This window comes from Canis lupus, chromosome 34, assembly GCF_011100685.1.
Source record: "Canis lupus familiaris isolate Mischka breed German Shepherd chromosome 34, alternate assembly UU_Cfam_GSD_1.0, whole genome shotgun sequence".
NCBI lineage: Eukaryota > Metazoa > Chordata > Mammalia > Carnivora > Canidae > Canis > Canis lupus.
The window spans coordinates 21296868-21322794 of record NC_049255.1 but is presented as its reverse complement, the minus strand read 5'-3'; the positions used below and the strand labels follow the sequence as shown (position 1 = coordinate 21322794).

The window sequence follows — 25927 nt, the reverse complement described above, 5'->3', positions numbered from 1 at the left end:
GTTCTATATATTTCTGCATCTGCTCTATTAGTTGAGATATACACATCCTGTCATATTGCAGAAACGACCTAAGGTGGTAAGGGTAAAAGTGTGTGTGTGTGTGTGTGTGTGTGTGTGTTCTTTATGATTAATCAGGCTATGCTTAAGTACTAGGCATACCTGATTTACAAAACTCTACAGAATATAGAGAAAGATATAAATTCAAACAGGGGGATAGGGAGGGGCTGAGGTCAGGGAAGCATTCTCCAAGGAGGTGGTAAATGAGTTGGCATTTGAAAGATGGCCATTTAGGTGAAATTCGAAAGTATGTGTGTGTGTGTGTGTGTGTGTGTGTGTGTGTGTGTGTTGATGAGAGATACAGTTTGCCAGGGAACTAGTTTGAGCAGTCATCTGAAATAACATATGGGAAAAGAGTTGCTACCTAATAGGATGGAGGACTTGGGCCAACCTTGTCTGAAGGTGGTTATACGGGGGGGGGGGGGGGGGGGGGCCACTTATAAGGCCTTTTTTTTTTTTTTTTTTTTTTACAAGGCCTTAAAAATAGTATTTGGGAAGCTTATTACTCAAAGTGCAGTCCAAGACCACCAGAGAACTTGTCAGAAATGCAGAACTGTAGGTCCTACACCCCAGACCTACTGAATTAGAATTTGCAGTTTAACAAGATCCCTAGGTGACTTGTAAGCACATTAACATTTGGGAAGCGCTGGTTTAGAAGACAGGATGCTAAGCAGGCGAGATGAATCCCTTCTCATGGGCCTTCTGTATCTCACAGCAACTTCCACTCCCAGGCTGCTCCAGTTACAGCCAAGCAAATCTTCCTGGAATGGAGAGAAGCCCTTCCTCACTTCGTGGCCTTCTTTATTTCCTGAGTTGTTCCTGCTGTCAGGAATCTCCGTTTCTCACTTAAAATACTCTTCAAATTCTGCTTCCAGAAGCCTACCCAGATCTCAGGGCCAAGTAATCTCTTTTGACTCTGACAGCTCGAGCCTTTGCCTGTGCCTGTCTCATCGTGTCTGGCCCCTTCTGCCTGGTATCACACATGCTCTGCGCTTGTCCCCCCCTCCTCCTGGCAAGCTCCTTGCTGACAGGGGCTTTTCTCTGTGTGTCTGTGCATTTTCTACCCATGCAGTTTCTCTCCTTGTATCTCTCTCCTTTAGCACTGGGCACAAGGAGGGCTCTTGGTAGATGTGGTTGAATTGGAATGGAAAGATATTTCCTAAAAGCTCAGAGGGAGACCAAGAACAAGCGCCCCCCAACAGTCCACAGAAGGAGGCCGTATCCCCCTATGCACCCTCTCCTTAGCCTTGCAATACCCAATCTGGGTGGGGCTTTTAGCTGCTTTGTGTTATGGTACGTTCGAGGCTCAGACACAGAGTTCTGTAGAATTTCTCTCTTATTTTCCTTTGGGAAATGGTGAAAAGATAAAAAAGCTTCCCCTCTTACATACCTGCCAATCAAGCAGACATTATTTTTAAAAAATAATTTGTGTTTTAACATGCCATTGATTGGTGGTGGGGGTGGGGTGGAGCTGGGGGTTGGAGACAGTTTTTCCCCTTTAGGGGCTAATAAGCCTGCTTGTCTGGAGTGTTGAGACCCCCATACTTACGTCACCAGTCCCAAGTCTCTAATTATGCTCCTCACTCTTAGAAATGAAAGATAAATGGCATAGATATAAACTTCCATTTGTCAGAATTGATTTCCTGTTTTAATTGGTTGGGGGGGTGGGTGTCATAGATCAGTCTTTTCCAGCAACAGAAACACGTGTGCTCTGATTACATCTACCAGTCTTTCTTGGATTAGGGTACGTCTAAGAAAGGAGAGAAACAGCCACAGAAACACACTCCCCATCGGTATCTTTTCACTTCCCTTAAATAGATGCAGGTTTTTTTTTTTCATGTGTAATTACAAGCTAAAAATATCAACAACGTGAAGTACAATTTATGCTGTGACTGCCCTTTCAAAGTGAGCCCTTACTTGTCTAATTCAGGTTGAGAATTCCTGCCTCTGGGGTTTTTTTAATTCATTCAGCCTCACGTCTTTCAGTGAGATTTTCACTTTCTTTGCTACTTGGAAAGTGGTCAGGAAATTCACTTTTAAAATAGAGGAGTCTCAGGTCCCCAGACTGCTTGTGGTAAGTTCCTCCTGATTGTTGACAATCAACAGAGCGGTGAAAATTAACCTATAAGACTGGAGGCCATAGAAAGGAGACCCAAACCGATGAGCCTCATGAGCTTTATTCCTGTGAGAGCTTTGGACTGTCCTCAAAGACTCAGACTGCCCAGCAAGCAAGCCAGGAAGCTTCCATGTCTACCACTTACCAATCACCTCTAAGGTTTTCATATGGTTCCTAAATATATGTAACAAATGTCATCAACCCATCAGCCAAGTAACAAAGGGGCCAAATCAAAAGAAGCAAAACATGAAACTATGTGATTTTCATGAAAATCTCACAGCTGTAATAGAGGAAAGAGGACCCGATGAATGAGAAAACTGAATAAGGCACATTTTTCCAGGCCCATGAGTAAGTGGTCTTGACCTGGAGACTCTACTTTCCAATCTTCCTCAAAAGACCTGCACAACACTGCATTCGTTAATTTTATTAGCAAGTGTCCTGAGCACAAGAAGGCCTGGGTAGGCAAACAGGTCATGAGAGGATGTGAATATGTTGCTAATGACATGAAACTGCCCCCAAAATGTGAGAGGCTTGTACTTGGAAGAGGAAGTGAATTGTTCTGTGCCCATGTCCATCTCCCTGTGACCTCCTTGCTATAGACTGGCAAAGATGTAGAGGTCAGCTCTATGGCTGTGACACCTCGGGATCTTTAAAACAGGCTCTGTTCTAATGACCAGACTGAAAAGCTCAGAGGCACTGAGCACTTTGTCCACTGTAACACATCTTGTTCATGTTGAGGCCAGGGAGGGCTAACCCAGGATCCTTCCTCTTTCCAATGCACATACTCTGCAGTTGAGTCAACTTTCTCAGAACCAGAGCCACATGAAGATGTGACAGATCATCTCCAGGGGAGCCTTCAAGCAGAAGCCAGGTTGGAGGACTGGTTGGATTAAGTGATACCCATTCCCACATTAGAGGAGGGGGATAAGCAAGCTCTTTATAAGGTCTCACCAAATCCTGAGATCCTACGGCTCTGAGAAAGAAAAATGTGTGGCCCAGATATCAGATAGTAAGAACAGACTCCCAAGGGGACTGGCAGGCTGGAAGGGACAGAGCAGACTGCCTACTTGTGGAAGTCCTCAATGCAATGAATGAGGCCACCAGCATCCACGGTGAACGGGATCCCATCAAGGCTGCGGTGGCACATCACACAGGTAAAGCAGTGAGGATGATAGGCCTTCCCGGTGGCTCGCAGAATCCGCTCCATGATGGGCTTAGAGCACACACTGCACTGCTCCAGGGTATTCTGAGGAGGGAAAGAAAAATGCCAGCGTCAAGTTGGATCTTGCAGAAGCTCCATGTATTTAGTCCCTTACAGCATGACAAGCACCATTACAGACACATTGGCTTATGTGCCTATCACAGTGCTTGGAAGAAGGCAGAGAACATATTAAGGAAACACATAAGATGGATCAAGTGTCTTCTCTAAATTCACCCAGGTGGTAGGTGGCAAATCTAGAACACATGTCTTCTGACTTCTATCTCTCTTCTACCACTGTTAGAAGGCTCAATGGCAAACATTTTTGTTAAGGCAAATATAGTAGCTATTTCTGGTTTTGTTGCAGCAATTTGGTTCTGCTGTCATAGTGTGAAGGCAGTTGTAAACAGCACACATGTAAACGGGCTGTGTTCCAATAAAACTTTGTTGACAAAAGCAGGCTGGATTGAGCTCACAGCCGTAGTTTTTTGACCTCTGAACTACATTAACCCAGGTTCTCCCCTGGAAGAACACTTCACTCTTCTAAAACTTGACTAGACATCAAAAACCTGATGGGGTCACCAAGGACCTTTAGAGTGGTCTGCCTGACAATGGAGACTCGCAGAGTGTGCCAGGTGTAGAAGCCAATCAGAGCTCAACATAATCAAGGAGGCTTTTGATGATGTAAAGCCTTGAATTGAATACCAACCCCAAGTGTGGTACGATGAGCTCTTGATGGAAATGGTGAACCCAGAGGGGTTGCCGTTTTGGGAAGTGAATTAAGAAAGTCAATTTCTCTGGCTTTAAAAATATGCTGAAATTAAAAACAACAACAATAATAAACCAAAGCCCTCCCCAAAAGAGAAACTATATATTGAGTCAGGACTCAGGAAGACTGTTAAAATTAGCCATTAATTTCCATCCTGCCCCAGAATCCCATGCTGTCTTCCCAAACAACCATGTTTCACATGTAATACGCTATATTCCAAATGAGATGTCTAGACCGATTCAGTTTGCAATCTAGAATAAACCCAGGATGGGGATTTGATTAGAAAGATACAGGACTGGAATTGCCCTCTTACCATGAAAACTTTTAAATGGCCATGATGCAAGTAATGCCTATTGGTAGCTAACTAGTGTGCTGATGTCTCAACCATAGCGAGAGTCTCTGGTTGGCTTCCTTGTTTGCATCTCTCCTCCTGTAACACTTCCCTATTCCCAAAGTGACTTCTGGTTTCCTTTCCAAAGCACAGATGGGACCAAGTAACTTTGCTGCTAGCAAAAACCTCTACAGCTCTACAATGTGAAAAGAGCTAGTTCCTTGCCTGACATTTCAACCTCCCTTTCTAGGGTCAGATTTCCCTAATGTCTCAGACTGCTCACTCTTACTCAAACCTTTAAGAAACTTCCGCACTTCTGTGCATTGGCTAATACCTAGTATGAACCATAATTTGTCATTTTGACCTTTCAAGGTACAGGCCAAAAGGCAACTCTCCAGTGAAGCCTTCCTCAAGGCTTTCAGTTGGAATCATTGCTTCTTTCTCCACTCTTCCCAAGCAACCCCATTAACATTGCTTATAGCACTTACAGTGTTCATTCTATTAACATTTTTTTCACATTTGTCTATTTCTTCTACTAGACTAATTTCTTTAAGGGAAGGGGCCATGTCTTTCTTTTTTAATTTTTAAATTTCAATTCCAGTGCAGTTAACATACAGTGTTACAGTAGTTTCAGGTGCATAATACAGTGATTCAATGATTCTATGCATCACACAGTGCTCATCCTGAAAAGTGTACTAACCTATTTCACCCATCCCCCCATTCATCTCTCCTCTGGTAACCAACAGTTTGTTCTCTTTAATTAAGAGTCTGTTTCTTCATTTCTTGCTAACTCTTTTTTCCCCTTTGTTGGTTTCTTTTGTTTCTTAAATCCTACTTATGAGTGAAATCATGTGGTATTTGGCTTTCTTTGACTGCCTTATTTTGTTTGGCATTTTAATCTCTAGCTTCATCCATGTTGTTACAAATGGCAAGATTTCATCATTTTTTGTGGCTGAGTAATATTCCATTATCTATCTATCTATCTATCTATCTATCTATCTATCTATCTATCTACCTATCTATCCATCCATCTCACACTGTCTTTATCCATTCATCTATTGATAGATGTTTGGGGGTGCTTCCATAATTTGGCTGTTGTAAATAATGCAGCAATGAACCTAGGGGCCCATGTATCCTTTCAAATTAGTGCTTTTGTATTTTTGGGATAAAAACTCAGTAGTGTGATACTGAATCTTAGGATAGTGTTATTTTTAACTTTTTGAGGAACCTCCCTACTGTTTTCCATAGTGGCTGCACCATTTGCATCCCTGCCAATAATGCACAAGAGTTCCTTTTTCTCCACCTCTTTACCTTTCTTGTGTTTTGATTTTAGCCATTCTAATAGTAGTTTGGATTTACATTTCCCTGACAATAAGTGATATTGACCATCTTTTATGTCAGCCATCTGGATGTATTCTTTAGATCAATATCTGTTCATGCCTTCTGCCCATTTTTAAATTGGATTATGACGTGTGTGTGTGTATTGAGTTGTATACATTCTTTATATATTCTAGATACTAACCCATTATTGGATATGTCATTTGCAAATATCTTCTCATATTTAGTAGGTCGTCTTTTAGTTTTGTCGATTGTTTCCTTCACTGTGCAATAGCTTTTTATTTTGATGTAGTAGTGAATGGTTTATTTTTGCTTTTATTTTCCTTGCCTCAGGAGATATATCTAAAAAAGCATTGCTATGGCCAATGTCAGAGAAATTACTGTCTGTACTCTCTTCTAGGATTTTCATGGTTTCAGATCTCACATTTAGTTTAATCCATTTTGAGCTTATTTTTGTGTGTGGGGTAAGAAAGTCATCCAGTTTCATTCTTTTGCACGTAGCTGTTCAGTTTTCTCAATACCATTTATTTGAAGAGACTTTTTCCCATTGCATATTCTTGCATTTTTATCAAAAATTAATTGACCGTGTAATTGTGCCTTTGTTTTTGGACTTTCTATCCTGTTTCATTGATCTATGTGTCTATTTATGTGCCAGTACCATACTGCTTGGATTACTACAGCTTTGCAGTATAACCTGAAATCTGGAACTCTGATACCTTCAACTTTGTTTTTCTTTTTCTTTTTTTTTTTTTTTTTTTTTTAAATTTTTTATTTATTTATGATAGTCACACAGAGAGAAAGAGGGAGGCAGAGACACAGGCAGAGGAAGAAGCAGGCTCCATGCACCGGGAGCCCGACGTGGGATTCGATCCTGGGTCTCCAGGATCGCGCCCTGGGCCAAAGGCAGGCGCTAAACCGCTGCGCCACCCAGGGATCCCCCTTGTTTTTCTTTTTCAAGATTGTTTTGGCTATTAGGCTCTTTTGTGTTTCTATATAAATTTTACGATTTTTGTTCTAGTTCTGTGAAAAATGCTGTTGATATTTTGATAGGGATTGCATTAAATCTGTAGATTGCTTTGGATAATATGGACATTTTAATAATATTTGTTCTTTCAATCCATGAGCATGGAATATCTTTCCACTTGTGTTATCTTAAGTGCCTTTTGTCAATGTTATATTCTTTTCAGAGTACAGGTTTTTCACCTCCTTGATTAAGTTTATTACTAGGTATCTTATTATCTTTGGTGCAATTGTAAACGGGATTATTTTCTTAATTTCTCTTTCTGTTGCTTCATTATTAGTATATAGAAATGCAATGGATTTCTGCATATTGATTTTGTCACCTGTTGCCTTAAGGAATTTGTTTATAAGTTCCAGTAGTTTTTGGTGGAGTCTTTAGGGTTTTTTATATGTAGTATTATCATGTCATCTGCAAGTAATCAAAGTTTTACTTCTTCCTTACCAATTTGGATGCCTTTTCTTTTTCTTTTCTGAGTGTTATGGTTATGACTTCTAGTACTATATTGAATAAAAGTGGTGAGACTGGACAATCTTGTCTCATTCCTGATCTTAGGGGAAAAACTCTCAGTTTTCTTACCATTGACTATGATGCTAGCTGTGGATTTTTCATATGTGGCCTTTATAATGTTGATGTATGTTCCCTCTAAGCCTATTTTGTTGGTTTTTACCATAAATGTTGTACTTTGTCAAATGCTTTTTCTGCACCTATCAAAATGATTGTATGGTTTTAAACCTTTCTCTCATCGATGTGATGTATCATGTTGGTTGATTTGTGAATACTGGACCACTCTTGAGACCTAGGAATAAATTCCATTGATCTTGGTGAATGATTTTTTTTCATGTATTGTTGGATTTGGTTTGCTAATATTTTTTTGAGGATTTTTACATCTGTGTCCATCAGTGATACTGGGCTGTAGTTTCCTTTTTATGTGTGTGGTGTCTTAAAATGGTTTTGGTATCAATGTAATGCAGGCCTTGGGGACCGTGTCTTAAGAATGTATTTTGCTGTCTCATACCTAGAATAAAACTAAGTCTAGGATGAATGTGTGCAAAAAGAATGAATGAAGGAGTACTGTTTACATCATACCCGGGAATTGCTGGACTGGTCTGACTCTCCTGACTCTGGAATCCATACCAAAATGAATTGGTAAATTCATCACCATCCTCTCCTCAAAGCTGTGGTTGCTGGAGGTTCTGAAATTGCTTAGTACGCCTCTGGTCACAGTCTAAACTCATGGAAACTATTAACCTATTTTCCCCCCATTTTGAAGTGGTGAAATTAAAATAGCAGAAGAACATAAGATGAAAGTTTGGAGAAAATGATGCTCTGGACAATGAGGGCCCTGCTTTTTTTCTGTCCTGGTGATCTGAGCTGATGTGGCTGCAAACTGTCTTCCCAGGGCTTGTGTTTTGCTCTTCTGTGGGTTTTAACTTTTTTTTTTTTTAAAGGCAGCCCTGTAATGGAGTTGAACAAACCAGAAAATGCTTGACCAGAGAATGTTTTTGTTTGCATTGAGGCTTGGCTACAAGATTTAGTCCATTTACTCAAAACCAGCAGCAGCATATAAGGTTGAGTCAGTTTCTAAGGAAAGACTTTATGGTCTGTGGAAGCACTGTTTAAAGGACAGGTAATCTGAACATTTATGCTACAAAGGAAAAAACAGTGTAAAATATGCCTAAAGTGAGACTACTATAAAATGCCCACAAATCAGAAAATAAAGTGTCTATGAATACAGCTGACTGGAAGCTTGGGCTACCAAATGATGGAGGACATATGAAACTTCTTTGGTCAGCTCCCTTTACTGTACCCTACTCCTTTCTTTTTTTTTTTTTTTTTTTTTAAGATTTTATTTATTCATGAGAGACACAGAGACAGAGAGGCAGAGACACAGGCAGAGGGAGAAGCAGGCTCCATGCAGGGAGCCTGACGTGGGACTCGATCCTGGTATCCAGGATCACGCCCTGGGCTGAAGGCGGCACTAAACTGCTGAGCCACCCGGGCTTGCCCTCCTTCTCCTTTCTAACTCTAACTGGTTCACTAGGAGCCAGAGAAACATCTTCTCTTTGAAGAAGAGTAAAGACTCTTATGAAGCTTACCATATTAAGTGTAGTTACCATACAAAGTTGTTACGGTATTATCGACTCTTTTCCCTGTACTGTACTCTTCATCTCCGTGACTTATTAATTTCATTAGTGGAAGCTTGAATCATTATGCTGTGCACATGAAACTAATATACTAGTGTATATCAGCTATACTTTATAATAATAATAATAATAATAATAATAATAATAATAATTACCTAAAGGATACAAACGTAGTGATTTGAAGGGGCACACACACCCCAATGATTATAGCAGCAATGTCCACAATAGCCAAAATATAGAAAGAGCCCAGATGTCCATTGACAGATGAATGGATAAGGAAGATGTGGTATACACACACACACACACACACACACCCAATGGAATATTACTCAGCCATCAGAAAGAATGAAATCTTGCCATTTGCAGTGACATGGATGGAACTAGAGGGTATTATGCTAAGCTAAATAAGTTAGTCAGAGAAAGACAAAGACTACATGATTTCACTCAGAGGTGTATTTTAAGAAATAAAACATCAATATGATGGAAGGGAAGAAAAAATAAGATGAAAACAGAGAGGGAGGCAAACCATAAGAGATTCTTAACTCTAGGAAACAAACTAAGGGTTTCTGGAGAGGATGGGGCGGGATGCGGTAGCTGGGTTTTGGACATTAAGAAGGGCACATGATATGATGAGCACTGGGTGTTACATGCAACTGATGAATCTCTACATTCTACCCCTGAAACTAATAATACACTATATATTAACTAAATTGAATTTATAATTTATTTATTTATTTTTACAGAATAAAGAGAGAGAAAGAGGGGTAGAGAGAGCAAGTGAGGGGAGCGGCAGAGAGAGAATCTCAAGCAGACTTCCTGCGGAGAATGTAGTTGGATGCGGGGCTTGATCCCATGACTCACGATATTATGACCTGAGCCAAAACCAAGAGTTGAATGCTTAACTGATTAAGCCAACCAGGTGCTCTTAAATTGAATTTACTTAAAAAAAAAGATGCATTCTAAAAAACAAATAATTAAGTAAATAAAATAGTAAAGGGCTTTTACAACATTAGAGAGGAGGGAATAAGGAGTTCCTCTAATTTAGGCCTTTGATTTCACAGGTGAAAAACAGACCCAGAGCACTAATACAGTTGGACGTGAGTCACGGGGTTCATTAGGGACAGAGGAGGAACTAATACCCCAGGTTCCTGTAATTCTCTAATTCATATACAGACCTGATTAATTAATTGTGTTGGCATAGGGAGCAGAAGTTGCTAGATAAAGAATAGGGATTGTTCCTCTGCCTTTGTTAACACCCACTATATGGGTACTTGGGTAAATAATTTCTCTCTGTGGACCCATTTTCTCAACTGTAAAACAATGATTAATTTTAACTCTGCAATTGTATTGCTCTGTGATGGGTCAGAATGAACAACACTGGGAAGAGGGCAATGTTTCCATTACTAGAAATATACTAAAAATAACTGGGTAACCTCTCATCTAACGTTTGAAAAGTTCATGTGTTAGGAACCTGGACTGTATAATCTTTACTATGTCTTCACCACTTGAAATTCCAGAAATTACTAGTGGTAGATTTTCTAGCATGACGAAGGAAGATCTTTATGTCTTCTTATAGAAGGTTATTTTAAAGCCAGACCAAAAGATGCCTCTTTGCATAAACCTAAGGCTCTTCTAAAGTCAGTTAAAATGAAATGGCTAATAAATAAAATAGTTTTTAAGAAAATAGAAAAAGAAGTAAGTCTTCAAGCAAATAAGTGAAAGAAGGTCATCTCTAAGTTTGTCTACTCAAAAGCATCTTGTGTGTGTAGCAGGGGTGTTGTGGCTGATTGGGCAGAGGGTAAGAGTTGGTGGTGGTTAAGAAGGAAGAGCACACTCCAGCATAAGAACCATCCAGATCAGTAGAGTGTTTCATGACCTGGCTCTGGATCCATCTCAGCTGCTCTTTTCCATGGACCCCACCTTCCAGCTGCTACTCTGAACTCTCTTTGCCACCTCTTTAATAAGCTATGTTCTTTTACAAGCCCAGAATAGCTCACATCTTTCTTTGCCTAGAGAATACCTATTCAATCTTCAAAGTTAAGCTCAAATGTCACCTCTTCTGCAAAACACTTCTAATTCTCCCTCTGTTGTATCCTAAGTAAAATAAGTCACTTTTCTTCCACTCCCATAGGATTATACGATGCTTCTCTGATGACACTGCTATAACATACTTGATTTTATGGTTTACATCAAGCTCTGCTACCAAAAACAGTGAGCACCCCACTCTTGCTACAGGGAGCCATAGTCATAGGTCAAGCTTCCTAGGAAACAGATTCTGAAACAGAGATTTGCACGTGGGAAGTTATTGAGATCAGTACCTGTGAGAGAGTATAGGAAGCCCCTGGGCAGAGGGAGAACCTGGACTAGGATGCAGTCACAGCAAAGGCGACTCGTAGTTCGCTGGAGACCTCTGGAGCTGGGGTGGTCTGCACAGTTGTTCTTCCTGGACAGTAGGGGGTAGGACTTTCATCTACCCCTGCATCTACCAGCCAATGGATATAGGAGGCTTTTAAGGAGGAGAGTGATCCTGGGTGAAGAGGTTACCTTCAACTGAGAGTAATTAGCAGAGAATGAACTCTGCTATGAATGGTTAACAGGGAAATGAAAGCCTAGGTCCTGAAGGAAGATCTGGACCACAGCATCCACACCATAACCATCCTTGCCTAGGATCTGCACGGTTCCTGACACACACTTCGGCAACTGATGACCAACCATGAAGCACCTTATAGCTGAAGCTGAACGAAGAGTCTAGATTTCTTTTCTTTTTCAAACACTCTAGGCATTGTTTGAGGATTTTTTTTTAGAATCTTTAAAAATTGTCTTAGGCAGTTACTCCAATGAAGGTATGGTTAAAGGGAGAAGATGTGAGAGTAGCAGAGAAAACAAGAAAGCTACTAAAAGGCACAGCTTATAAATGTTTCCAAAGTGATGGCAATACAATTGTGATTAAAAGCACAGAGTTAAGTGAAAATAAAAATAAAACCACAATCAATTCTTGTACATGAAACTCCCAAATGTAACTGTTTTTAAATTAGAGATACAATCTGGTTGTATCTTTTCTATCCTTGGGTACTGTATAAATAACTTGTCTAATTCACAGGCAGAGAGCTAGAAGAATCATCTGAATATAAATGAAGCATATAGGTAACATAAGCATTAACTACTAGTAAGATGATAGGGAAATATTTCCAAAATTTACATATTGCATAGGTGTGTATGCGTGTTCAATGATGAGTATTTTAAATCAAGGCACGTAAGTATTTGAAGATTCGGAAGACTACAAAGTGCTGCCATTTAGAAATGTTAAAATTTTCATTTCATAAAATTAAAATGTGATCTTACATTCAATGTTTATTGTTTTTTTAGGTACAAAAGCAGTTTTGAAACAGCAAAGACTCTTGGAAAAAAACGAGGGTGACATCTCATTTCTAGATATACTTTTGGTTTTGTTGGGATAAGAATAACAAAGAAAAAGAAGAGTTTGAAGCTATTAGGCCTTTAAGATCTTTAGAGATGACTCCTCTTGTCCAGGAGTTTCAACTCCCCTCTCTTGCCTGCTTCTCCCATAATCCTTCGCTCAGGGAAACAATTACCAGGAAAGCACATCAAAAACAGTCCCAATCACTTCTGGATGAAGAGCATGAAAGTATGGTGATGGGGGTGAGGGTGCCCATATTATAAGTTTAAAAAAAAATGATTCTAGTCCAACTACCAGATTCTAGAAACTAAGGCACAGAGAGGGGAAACACCTAGTAGCGGATCTGGAGTTAGAATATTGGTCTCCTAATTCTCCCCTCTGTGGCTAATCCCCTGCCGCATCACACTATGCCTATGTTGTATCTCAGCAGACACACTCTGTATCACACATATAAGGCATTCAGGCTGGCTACCCACAAGTTACACGCATATAAATATAGAGAGGAAATGTGTCGAGATCTTAACACAAGTTTGTCTACAGTCAACTTCATGGGTTCCTACAGGGTAAGGGACAAAACTCATTGTTGCATCCCCAGCATCTGCCACTGTATCCTTGCAAAAAATCGGTGCTCCCCAAATACTGGTTAGATGATGAATTAATAAACTCTGGATATGGACTTCACATAAAATGAAATTATTCTATTTAACCATGCAAAAACACTTCTGTAGTCCAGAGCTTCTTGATAGGCAGGGTGAGACACAGTGTGCCTCACTGGGTCCCAGGTGTACCATTTAGGGAGTTAGAGGGGGCCAGGGGTTCCCATAGTTCCTGAGTGGTTACCCTGGGTCAGGAGAAGCCCCATCCACTGATTCCAGTATGCTGAGTAAGTGCCATCCTTTCCCACGTGGACCATGATGTAAAGGAGGTTGTGAAGCACATATGAAGTGTTGGTGTTCACAAGGAAATAGCGGTGTGGTAAAGAGGAGCCGAGGGCTATGACTCAGCACACCTCCACGGAAAAGCCAGTGACATTATACAAAACTCAAAAATTATATTCCCTACCTTAATTTTGTACTTTAAACTTTTTCTTGATTTTGATAATCAAGAAGACTTCCCAAATGATGACAGTACTTTTGGGGTTCCCTGTAGATGAAGACATCATTTTACCTTGGTAGTTCTCTTAATATACTATGGTACAACATCTCCCTGTAGTTCTGCCTCCCAGTGAGGCACGTTTCTTTTTCTTTTTTTAAAGGTTTTATTTATTTTTTCATGACTGACACAGAAAGAGAGAGAGGCAGAGACATAGGCAGAGGGAGAAGTGGCTCCATGCAGGGAGCCCGACGTGGGACTGCATCCCGGGACTCCAGGATCATGCCCTGAGCCCAAGGTAGACGCTCAACCACTGAGCCACCCAGGTGTCCTGGCACAGGTTTCTAATTAAGAGGTTTTTGACTTTCCAAGTGTTCTTCATCTATATGCAGATCTTTTTTTTATGATTTATTTATTTATTTATTTGAGATTGAGAGATTTGCATGCATGCATGCACATGAATGGGAGAGGCAGAGGGAGAGGGGGAGAGAATCTCAGGTAGACTCCTTGCAGCATGTTGAGCCTGATATGGGGCTTGATCTCATGATACTGAGATGATGATCAGAGTTGAGACCAAGAGTTGGACACTTAACTGACTGAGCCACCCAAGAGTCCCTACCCATATATCTATATTTTAATCTAAACTTATATTTTCTTATTTTTAAATCACTATGTATATCTCTGTTTGTATCTGTATCTAATATGTGCTTCGAAACAGATAAAAAATAAGAATGGTAAGCCCAGTGTCATCTCATGCCCATGACTGTGATTTTTTAATCAGAATCAAAATTCCTATTCTATAGATGAGAGTTCTTATTTTTACAGATTGGAAAATTCTTGAGTCAGTTTATTAGATGGCATCAAACTCTTAGAATGTGTTGTATTTGATGTCATTACCCACACACAAAAATGACAACTATGAAACATGTAACTAGAAATTTAGTAAAAGAACTCAACGTTCGTATTTTTTGTTCACTTCCGCTATTTTTTTGAGCACAACTCTTTGCACCCAATGCCTGTATTACCTCAGCTTTCATATAAATCCCCTTTAAAGAAACTTTTTGCATGATTTTGTGATGAGCAGAGCAGCCGGCCTTCCCATTTAATTTAGCATTACAGAAAGTCTAGAGAGGGGAACAAAATGTTCAACATTCTGGCAGGTACAGAGGCAGAGAGAACAAAGATACTATCCCTGCCCTCAGAGGTTCCCAATGTAGTGGGAGGAGCAGACACTTCTATAAATAACTATAGGCAAGGGGCAGAACACATTGCTATTATGGAGGAATGAGTAATGTGGGATGGAAACACAGAGAAGAGAGAGTAATTACTGAATGGTGAGGGAACAGGCAACATGGCGGTGGTGTGTGATGCTGGGAAGCCAACTGGGTGGGATTTGAGTTGGCTTTTTTGGCGGGGGGAAGGATATTATGGCACTCTCTGGAATTGATGTTGTGTTATAAGGAGAGTTTTCATTATCTAAGTGGCAGATACACCTACAATGAAACAAAACTCCTTTCACAGAAAGAGTCTGTTACAAAATCAGTGTAGTAAGCAGCACTGGTGAAGGGGAACTCAACATTGCCAGAGATGAACATCTGTGGATCAACCTAACATAAAGGATGTGTAGGACTATTAATGTAGAATTTAGAAAAAAAAAAAATTCTTACAAAATTTTACGTGTATATTTGGATTAAATAAACTGGATTTAAAATTAAGAAGTATGTCCTAAAACCACAGGAAAAAAGGCTGATGGAAAGGACAGAAAGAACAGAACAATTAAGTTACTTTATTCAATTTTGCCATGAGCCACAAGTCACATTCTTCACCAATTAAATAAAGCCCTGTTGCTTATTCTGAAGCACTCAATTTGGGATTATTATCTGAGCTTTGGGAAATTAAAAAAAAGTCCCATCACAGGACATTTAGTTTATCTATACCTTAAAGCCTGGAGTGGTGGTATTTGACCTTAAAATTGTGTAACCCTTGTAGTACGCTAGCTTTCCTTAAACACTTCTCTTGTATGTCTCATAAGCCTTGAGGCATAGGATGAAGGCGGAGGGGGCTGAGCCCTGTTGAGTGTGCCAGACCTTCATGCCAGGAGCAAAATTAAAAGATCACACGGCACTCCGCGGAGACTATTGTGAGAGGGGGGAAAAAAGAACAGAATTCCTTTCCTTCCCAGCCAAGTCAGATCACAGATTTGCCTTTACAACACCTTCAAGGTACAGTCTGTTGGGACTTGTCAACTCAGGAACTGGAGGAGAGCGTTTGTCATATGCAGTGAGAGAAGTGGTGATAGATTCAAGAGACCTGGGCTGGGAAGTCCAGGCAGTGTTCCTGACCTTGTTGGCCTTCAGTTTGCTCATCTACTAAATAAGATTGAGAATGTCTATATTGTAGTACTGTGAGCACTGAGATCCACAGATGAAAGGAAGTGCCCAGTGCCTGCTGTATACTAATTTGTTTTGTGTCATTCTCCTTACAAATTCGAAGGGTCTAGGACATATATTTAATTCACTTGTCATTCCTTGATCACTTAGTTGAATTACTATATATAAGCACTACATGTCTATTTTTTCTAATTTGTCCTTCACCATCGATTTTAATGTATTTTCATATCTCTACTTTCTTTTAAAAAATGGAGTAGTTAAGGAATCCTGTGTATGATACTCTGGGACCACTGGATAATATCATAATATAAAATGAGCTTCTGGATTCCTAAGAGATATTCCTTCTCTTCCTAAGAATTTTGTGGAAGAGCTGTTCTTACTTTTCCAAGTAAACATTATTGTACCTCAAACCCATACATTTCTTAGTCCTTCTTAAAAGTAATTTACATTATTTTATGCTCCCCAAACAAAAACTGACAGCTTGCCTTGCTTGAGTTTTTAAAGTTTATGAAGTGCACATGAACAAGACCTCATTTAATCTCTAGAACAATGTATTACATTACATCTAGAATTCTTCTTGTCCTGGTTACATGCTGCAGGACTATAAACGTGTTCGGATTTGAACCTATGTCTTCTAAGTTCAAAGACAAAGTTGTTCATTCTTCTACTTCACACTGTCCTCCTGGGTATCTTCACGTAATGCCAATCACACTGAATGTAGTTATGAATCTTTAGTAAACTGCTGTGCCATAGCTTACAACTACATGGTTTGCTTGAGCTTGAAAAAAATTATGAAAATCATCTTGTTCCACTCTCTCCCCTTAAATAGGAGGATATTGCATTCAAGGAAGTCAATGCCTAGTGTCGCAGACTAGGGAAAGAGCTGAGTTCAGGGCCCTAATGCCCCAGTTTCTATATAGCGCTTTTTTCCAGATGCCATGCTGGGTCGTTTTGGAGTACCAAAACTTCACTTTGGTGTTCTCGCCCTTGTCAGCAGTAGAAATATGACAACTAATATTGGTTAGTTGTTGACATAATTATATGGCCAATGAAAAACCATTAGTTGAGTATTTGACATAACGAGTTTTTGCGACTGTCAAAACAAGGCCATCTCCCACTGGTAAGTATGGGGGCCCTCTGGCCAATGACTCAGCTAATCCTATCTTCAGCCTCCTGGCATGATGTCTTAGGTTCACTTTTCATAACTCCTGCTACTTGCAACTTGTAAATAGAGGTTACTAACAGAACTCAGATAAGGTTCCACTGAGGTAGTCACTTTCTAGAGTAACTGGAACTTCAGAGCTTCTTGAATAAAATTCCATTATCTGAGTGTCAAAGTTTTCATCTTAGAATGGGACACTAATTATTGTCCTGTCTACCTTATAGAATTTTTATAATTAAATGAGATAAGAAATGTAAAATGCACTCTTAACAAAGTAAAGATTAACTATAGAGAACAAATTGGTTGTGACCAGAAGAGAGGTATGTGGGGGGGAATGGGTGACGTAGGTGATAGGGATTAAAGGGTACACCTATCATGATGAGCACCGAGTAATGTATAGAATTGTCAAATCACTATACTGTAACTGAAACTGATATAACACTGGATGTTAACTATACTGGAATTAAAATACAAAAAAATTTTAAAAAGAATGTAAAGAGATGTAAAGTTACTGGGTTTTTTTTTTTTTTGAGGGAAAACCTTTTATTTTTTATTTTTCTTTTTTTTAAGATTTTATTTATTCATGAGACACAGTGAAAGAGAGAGAGAGAGAGAGAGAGAGGCAGAGACACAGGCAGAGGGAGAAGCAGGCTCCATGCAGTGAGCCTAATGCCGGACTCCATCCCGGACTCCAGGATCACACCCTGGGCCAAAGGCAGGCACTAAACCGCTCAGCCACCCAGGCGTCCCTGTAAAGTTATTTTTATAAAATTCTTTTCCCTGGGCAAAATTACTGTTCCATAGGAGGAATGACCCAAATTCTTGGCTCTTCAGTCTCTAATCAACTGAGCCTACTTTCTACCACTCTTATTACAGAAAGAAGATAATATGAGATATACACAGAGACATCCATAATCCCATGCATATTGTGTTTCGGAAAATACAGTATGCTTTTTTTCCTTTCAGTTTTCTTTTGGTGTCAACAGACATTTTGCGTTGTTACATTTTTCTTTCTTTTACATACATGGAACACCTAATAAATGACAGAACAGGTACATATTGTGCATTTAGAGTGTGTGTGCACATGCACAAGTCTCAAGGAAGGTGTAATTTGTCACAGACTCTTCAACTAAGTCCCTGATGCCCGTGCCTGTGAGGTGCCATCTTGACTACCCTTAATTTACAGGGACAGGAGGCCTCAATTGGGAAAATGATTTATCTCTGGATCACAACACTAAGTCCAGCACTGTTTGAAACTAGGACTGCTGAAATAGATGTTTATGGAACTCCTGCATGGGATTGTGACATGGAAATGACCCTAAGGCAAGAGCTGTGCCTGGTCTTGGAAGGCCAGACACTGGCAGTGAGATCTGTTGAAAGCATTTGCTTCTTCTGGCCTAAATTCCTATACGTATAAAATAAGAGACTTTATGAAATAAACCTCTTGGTCTCTTGAAGCTCTGTGATTGATTTGAGGACTGAACAGAAGTTTCCACAAGGCAGTGCTCTTTGTCCTGTTCACTGCTTCAACCCCAGTTCACTGAAAAATGGCTGGCATACAGAAGAAACTCAATAAATTTTAATTAAGAAAATGAATGAATGATTGGGAGTGAACACTCCAAAGAGTCATCCAATAGCACGTTACTACCATGGACACACCTGAAATTCCCTAACAATCTTCAGATGGCCTTCCATCACCACTCTATCAAGTAGCCCCCTTTTCCTTTGCCAGACTCTATCTCATTGCCTTGTTACTTTCTTTATAGCCTCATCACTGTCTGATATCACCTCACGCATTTAGTTGCTGACATGCTTATTGTTTATTTCCCCACCAGGCTGAGACACCACAGCATTCACAGTCTCGGAGTAATGCTTAACACATACCAAGCACTTAATAAGTGTTTGTTGAATGAGAAAAGTAAATGACATTAATCTAACATCTAAGGTCTCTTCCAACTCTTGGGTTCTTTGACTCTATCTCAACAAAAGTCTATTTCTCAAAAAAAATTCATGCTACAAATTTCGCTAAGAAAACACACGATCTGAAGTTAATCACACAGCATAGATAGAGCAATGCTCTTTTACTTAATGGCATTTGTCAACTGTGGGTAACTGACCCATCCAGGGGCAAAACCTAAAACTAGGGGTTTAAGCAATGATGTTTTCAGCTACATGTATACATAGTAATGACTGCCTGCCTGCACATTTCAAATCTGAATTAAATCCATTGTGAATCATCCATTAAAGTCAGGATCTGCAAGCAGAAACTAGAAATGTTCCCAATACCATTCTGCTCACGTGTCAGCTCCCTTCAGAGTTGCCTGAAACTCAGCTCTGCCAAGTTGTTTATTTTCTACCTGGCTTTATGAATTGCAATTACTTCCTAAATTATAACAAGCCACAAGTGGTCTGAGCCAAACAACTAGGGTCATAGAAGGTCTATCCTTGTACTCCTGGGGATGACAGAAAAGCTTGTTTGAACCAAACTTGATCCTCTTTCAAAAGAAAGGGAAAACTTTAAGCCTCTAACTCCTGGGAGTGGCAAAGAGAACAGCCAGAGGGCCATGAGCTAACTTCGATTCTCTGGAGATCAGTTGAACAAATTTGGCAATGATTTGGCTTCTGTGGAAAACAAGCCCTTCTAATTACAGTTCTGCCGACGGGAAGACAAAAGACAGCACCATGGCTGAGAAAGGCCATTAATGACATGCCAACATCATGGCTGCGGCTGTGGAGTTTCCTTCTGAGCAGAGTGCTGTTGACGTGAACTCCAAACACCCGGCTCTGGAACCCATTCACGGGAACGCAGCCTCCTGAAGAGCACAAAGGGAAGTCGGCAATGTGATTTACTTCCTTTAAACTGTGTCTTGGCTGTAATATTTTCTGACACCAGAAATAAAATAATTCCATGTTTTGGTTCCTCTCTGCGTCCCCAAGGAGCCCAAAGTGGTTTACATGAAGGAGGTATGAAAGGCACAGACAGGAGGATAGGGTTTTCCATTCTGTAACTGCTGAAAGACAAAGGGGACAGAAAATACAGATGTTTTCTCTTTACTGCTGCAAAAGGGCGGGGGGCTAACTCTTCCAATGTCTCTGGAATGCAAATTTTCTTTCACAGTTTAGCAGTCTTTTTTGGATTTCAGCACAGTGAACTAACACTTTCCTGGATTCCAAGACCTCCAGAGAACCAGATGGAGGGGAGGAATTGGGAAAAAAAGAACCCACGCTACTTGAAAAAGGTATGAATTTCTCACTCTGCATTCAGCCAAAAGCTCTGAAAATTAGAAGAGCGAAATCACTTTTGATTTGTTCAAATGCATGCCACCCTAGAGTTGTTTGTGGTGGGTAAAAAAAAAAATCTAAAGTGATTTGATGGTTTAGAGTCTGCGTTCAGTTTAAGCTAGGAAGCAAACTTTAACAGAGATGGTATGTTTACTATCAAAGGCAGGAAATAATGTAGATGGGAGAGACTGCACTAGATGATCATGCTCTATGCGGTGCTCTAAAGCCAGGGACCCTCCCCAGTGCTGGACTCTTTAACTCAACATTCAAGGCCCTTCAGGATATTGTCCCACTGTCCTTTCCAGGCACCTATCCCACCATTCCCCCAAGGCAGTCTTCATTCCTGTCAACCCATGCTTATTAACACTTCATGCTTCTTGTCCTTGTATGGCTATGCATGCACTGATGCCTTTGCCTTGAACATTTTTCTTTACAAGTTACATGGCTCAACTTTCAGGCCCAGAACATGTGAATATTGCCTCCTTTATTAATCATTTCCCTCCACTTTTGTTACTGCACAGCACTGCTCATACCGTCATTCTAGCAGGGACCCCATATAGGGGTATCTATGCTGTAGGAAATGCTACCACGAAGTCCACTTTCCAAAGATGACAACACCAACACATACCCCATCCTGTGCGTTCCTTTTCCAGTATAACCCAGACAGTCCCGCTACGCACAGGTGGGGTCTGGGAGGACATGTGTACTAGTTTTTTTTTTTTTTCTTAAGATTTTATTTATTTATTCATGAGAGACACGGAGAGAGAGGCAGAGACATAGGCAAAGAGAGAAGCAAACTCCCTGCAGGGGGCCTGATGCGGGACTCGATCCCAGGACCCCAGGATCATGCCCTGAGATAAAGGCAGACCACCCAGGCACCCTAGATATGTGTAGTTTTTATTGGGATAAATACTTGAATAAATCTCTTCGACAGATTTTTATGGAACATGATTTCTGTCATCTTCTCCTCCTAATCATCATTCTCTGCACAAGTTCTAGGATGTCAGGCTCCCTTCAATGTGTGGGCCCCGGAAACGAACACATTACACAAGGAACTACTGCATTCCCTGTTTGGCACACTCATTTTTATACAGGTACAGTGGAAGACAACGTTTACTTTTCTGTGGTCTTATATATTATTAATGATCTTGGGGTCAGGCTATCTCCCCTGCAAGTCTTTAGTTTTTTACCTGGACATCTGTTAAGTTAAATGACCCTTATATATACTTGTATCATTAATTTTTTTTTTTTTTTAAAGATACTCAGCTTTTTTTAAATTTTTTTTTTTATTTATTTATGATAGGCACACAGTGAGAGAGAGAGGCAGAGACACAGGCAGAGGGAGAAGCAGGCTCCATGCACCGGGAGCCCGATGTGGGATTCGATCCCGAGTCTCCAGGATCGCGCCCTGGGCCAAAGGCAGGCGCCAAACTGCTGCGCCACCCAGGGATCCCTGTATCATTAATTTTTAAGCTAAGAACAAAATTGGCTTTTGCCCCACTTAGACCCTATGTTGTTGGATTTGGGTCATGGTGCCAGATAATTGATGGTTTTCATAATGTTAATGATAATATTTTATATATTCCAATTCCTTCTGTCCTTTACCTCAAAGCAACAAGTTCAGGTCAGATAAACTTCAAGAGCTATAGTTTTGCTACTGCTAAAACATGTTTGACATCAGATTGAACATCACCTTTCCTACATCCCATCAGGCACCAAGTCCTATCGTTTTGCCACTAAATATTTAAATTCCACCCATTATTTGCTATCACTGCCGTATCGTTCCATCCCACCTAAATGGATGACAATAGCCTCCTAACTGGCCTCTCAGCCTCCCGTTTCCCCAGCCCCAGTCTTTCACACTGATCTGCCCCGCAACACACCAGCCCATCAGACTCCCTTCTGATTCCCAGGTCACCTCCAGACCTATTTAATTGTTACCTCTGGGACCGGAGTTCAGGCATCCGTAACTTCTAAAAAGCTCTATGATTGTGCTAGATCTTCCCGATCTTTCAGGATTGGCTGGAATTTGAGTTTTTATAAAGCGAGAAAGAACAAACAGTGCATCTGAACAAATTTACTATGGGTATCTGGAGAAGAGTCGAGGATTTAGATTCCTTGCAATTATTTTCTGGGGAGTGAGATTGTCTTGGGGTTGGAGGAACTCCGAGGGAGGAAGGAGAAAAGAGACAGAGCTGACACTTGCCAACAACAGACACCTGTTCTGTATGAGGCACAGGGCTGGGCTCTTTCATGGATACTATTCCATTTAATTTTTTTTTTAAGATTTTATTTATTTATTCATGAGAGACACAAAGAGAGGCAGAGACACAGGCAGAGGGAGAAGCAGGTTCCCTGCGAGGAGGGACTCAATCCCGGGACCCTGGGATCATGACCTGAGCCAAAGGTAGATGCTCAACCATGGAGCCACTCAGATGTCCTTCCCATTTAATTCTTAAAACAATATTAGGATAATGATAATATCACTATTTGAGAGAAGAAACTGAAGTTTAGAGTTTTTCTTCATTTGTACCCAAAGTCATAAATTGGCACACACAATAAATGTGGATCTGCTTGACTCCTATCTATGAGGCCTCAGGATTAATAAATACAAACATTTCTTAAGCAAAGGAGAGACACTCTAGGATGGATATACAGTGGATATACAGTGATGAATTTGTACATGTTCAAAGTGATCTTACAGGCTTTAATTAAAGATCACATCTCCATGAGGAAAATCTATGGTATAGTAGAAAGAGCATTTGACCAGAAGTCTGGAAATAGAACACTAGTCCTGGAAATGTCATTAATTTGCTGTGATACCCCTTGATAGTTGTTTCTCTACAGCTGCTCTTCTCTTCTTTCTTTATAACCTTCAAATTTTAGCTAGGTACACAGCCGTCCAGAATACATAATACATTTTTCAGCCTTCAATGCAGCTAAGTTTGGCCATGAGCCTGCATTCTGGCCAAAGAGTTAAAAGGGGGAATGGATGCATCCTTAGAAGTAAGGGGTCTGCCCCCAGTTCACTGAAATACGGGAGCAGCCACCCTGACCCTTCATTAAAAGCTGTGCTGAGCTCATGGCAGAGGAACACAGCAGCAGACTGGGTCCCTGCCTACCACTGTCCTAGGTCCCCTACCTTCCCCGGTGATAAAGAAACAAACATTACCTGTTTTGTCACTATTACTGTTTTGTGTCACTCTAGCTGGACCTAAGCCTAACTAAGACACTTGCTTTTGCTCAAGTCCAGTTATTTATTTTTCTGTGTCTCCATTTTCTTATTTACGTAACAAAGAAGTTGGGGTAAATAATACCAAACGTCTATTTCAGGCCTCATATTCTCTGTGACTAAATGGCAAGCCATAAAGAAAAGATTTGGAACTGAAATCAGGGTCTCGAAAGGAAATCTGCACTCCCTTGTTCACTATAGTACTACTCACAACAGGCAACATCTGGAAATGACCCAAGTGTTCACTAACAAATGGATGGGCAAAGAAAATGTACATACATACAGTGGAATATTAAGTAGCCTTTAAAAAAAAGGAAATTCTGTGATTCACAACAACATAGATAAACCTGGAAGATGTTATGCTAAGTAAAATAAGTCAGTCACAGAAGGGCAAATACTGCATGATTTTGCTTACGTAACATGTGACATATCTAAAATAGTCAAATTTGTAGACGGACGTAGTACAATTGTGATTGCCAGGAGATGGGGGAGTGGGGAATGAGGAGTTGTGGTTCAATGTGCGTCAAGGTTCAGTTATGCTACATGAGTAAGTTCTAGAGTTCCGCTATAGTTAACAATTTGTGCACTTTGAAGTTTGTTAAGAGGGCAGATCTCATGTTAAGTGTTCTTACTACAAAAAACAAAGACAAAACAAACCAAAGAGAAGCAAGGAAGCTCTGGGAAGTATGGGATGTATCTATTATGACTGTGGTGGTGGCATCACAGATGTTTGCGTATGTCCAAACTCACCCAATTGTATATATTAAATATGTGCCATTGCATATCACTTATACCTCAATAAAGCTATTAAAGCAAACAAATAATCCAGTCCTAATAGTAAAACAAACAAACCAAAACTTCCTTCCTCTAGAAGTTTGGCATGCTGATATACTAGTGATTGGTCCTTCAAAATCTTTGATTGCTACACCAATATCAGTAGAAGCTACTGGATGAGGGGATCTATCCGGTGCACATTGCCAGTTTAGGCAGCTATCAAGCCATTGCCTATTACTGGCTATTCCAGTGATATTCCAGGCAGCTCAGCCCCACCTGGAAACTCATGGGACCAGGTTTAGGGCTTTGATGGTCTGCATAAGCCTCAACCCAGAGCCTGTTCTGCTCGAATCACTCTATGGTGGGGACATACACAGTAGTTAGACAAGATTATAAATCCTCAGTGATTAATAGTAATCACAACCATGGAATCTCATGGAATGAAGAATGCCAACTTATGATACCATCTGAAATCTGCATCTTAACATCACCCATTTGTTTCACATCCACTAAACTAAGGACTGTTTCTGCTGTTACCAGTGTGAAATATCACTCACGGTTATAGGACCAGCCTAGGGATTCCATACATCTTTTTTCCTTACTGGTTTTCCTGGTTTGAAGAACGGGTATTTTCCTGACAACTTGTTAGAGTTCATGATAGTGTGTATGAGACAGAGAATGGAAAAAAAAAGAAAGGATACAGCTGCTTGGGTCCTAATGTTAAGCTTTCATCCTTCAGCACAACTAGGCTATTGACTTTTAGGTATATTTTCAACAGTCTTATTGATATTTTCCAAAGCCTTGAACTACAAAGGACATTAAATACAATGCTATCTTTCCAAAGACCTCTCTTCATTCTGTTTGAGATTTTATGGGAATCCTACTCACTTATCCAAAGTAAAAACCCCATTCTTCTTTGACTTCTCTGTCTCTCTTGTTCTTTACACATCTAAACAATGCTTGCACCGTGGTTCAGATTCTTGGCATGCCTGGATGGATAATGGCAACATCGTTCATCAAGGATCTTTCGGACACCAGATTTGCTTTACTCCAAAAGTCTCATACTCAAACACAAGACCTAGAACAACCACATCAATGAATGATGTGCTTTGTGTAATAAACAGTACCTAATAAACAGTGGCGGGGGGCACTTTGGCAAATTGCAGGATGTACGTGCCAACTGAAGGTAGAAGGTCCTTTTAAGTTCCAGTTGGTTGTTCCCAGGCAGAAATTGTGAAGTCTACTTTTGATCAAAAGCTGTAAATCTAGATGTTTATGTGCATTCTCACAAATCATCGAAATTTGCAACTAGTTTAAAATTTTAAAAAAATCTTTCGAATATCAGACAAAATACATCTGAGAGTATCTGGTCTCAAAGCAGCCAGTGTGTGACCTCTGCCCTATGCTACTGGGTCATCCGTGCTACCCTGTCAGAGCATAATTCTTAAATGAAGATAGCATCAGGTCTCTCTACTTTGCCTAAAAATCATGAAAAGATCCACCGTAACTATAAGAGAAATGCTCCTTGGCAGCCTAGCGAGAACTGGCACAATCTTGACTGCTGGACATTCAGACATTCCTCTTATGTGCTAGACATTCCAGC

The 25927-nt window shown here is 40.3% G+C and overlaps 1 protein-coding gene across 11 annotated transcripts in view; it reads right to left on the bottom strand.

Annotated features, from left to right (window-relative positions):
- The window catches only part of LOC478670 (LIM domain containing preferred translocation partner in lipoma), a 603162-nt gene that overhangs the window by 20814 nt on the left and 556421 nt on the right, over positions 1-25927 (bottom strand). For all 11 annotated transcript variants that reach the window (XM_038583676.1, XM_038583674.1, XM_038583673.1 and 8 more), the window contains one exon: positions 3241-3419. In XM_038583676.1, coding sequence (XP_038439604.1) covers positions 3241-3419 — 179 coding nt within the window. The remainder of the gene's footprint in view (positions 1-3240; positions 3420-25927) is intronic.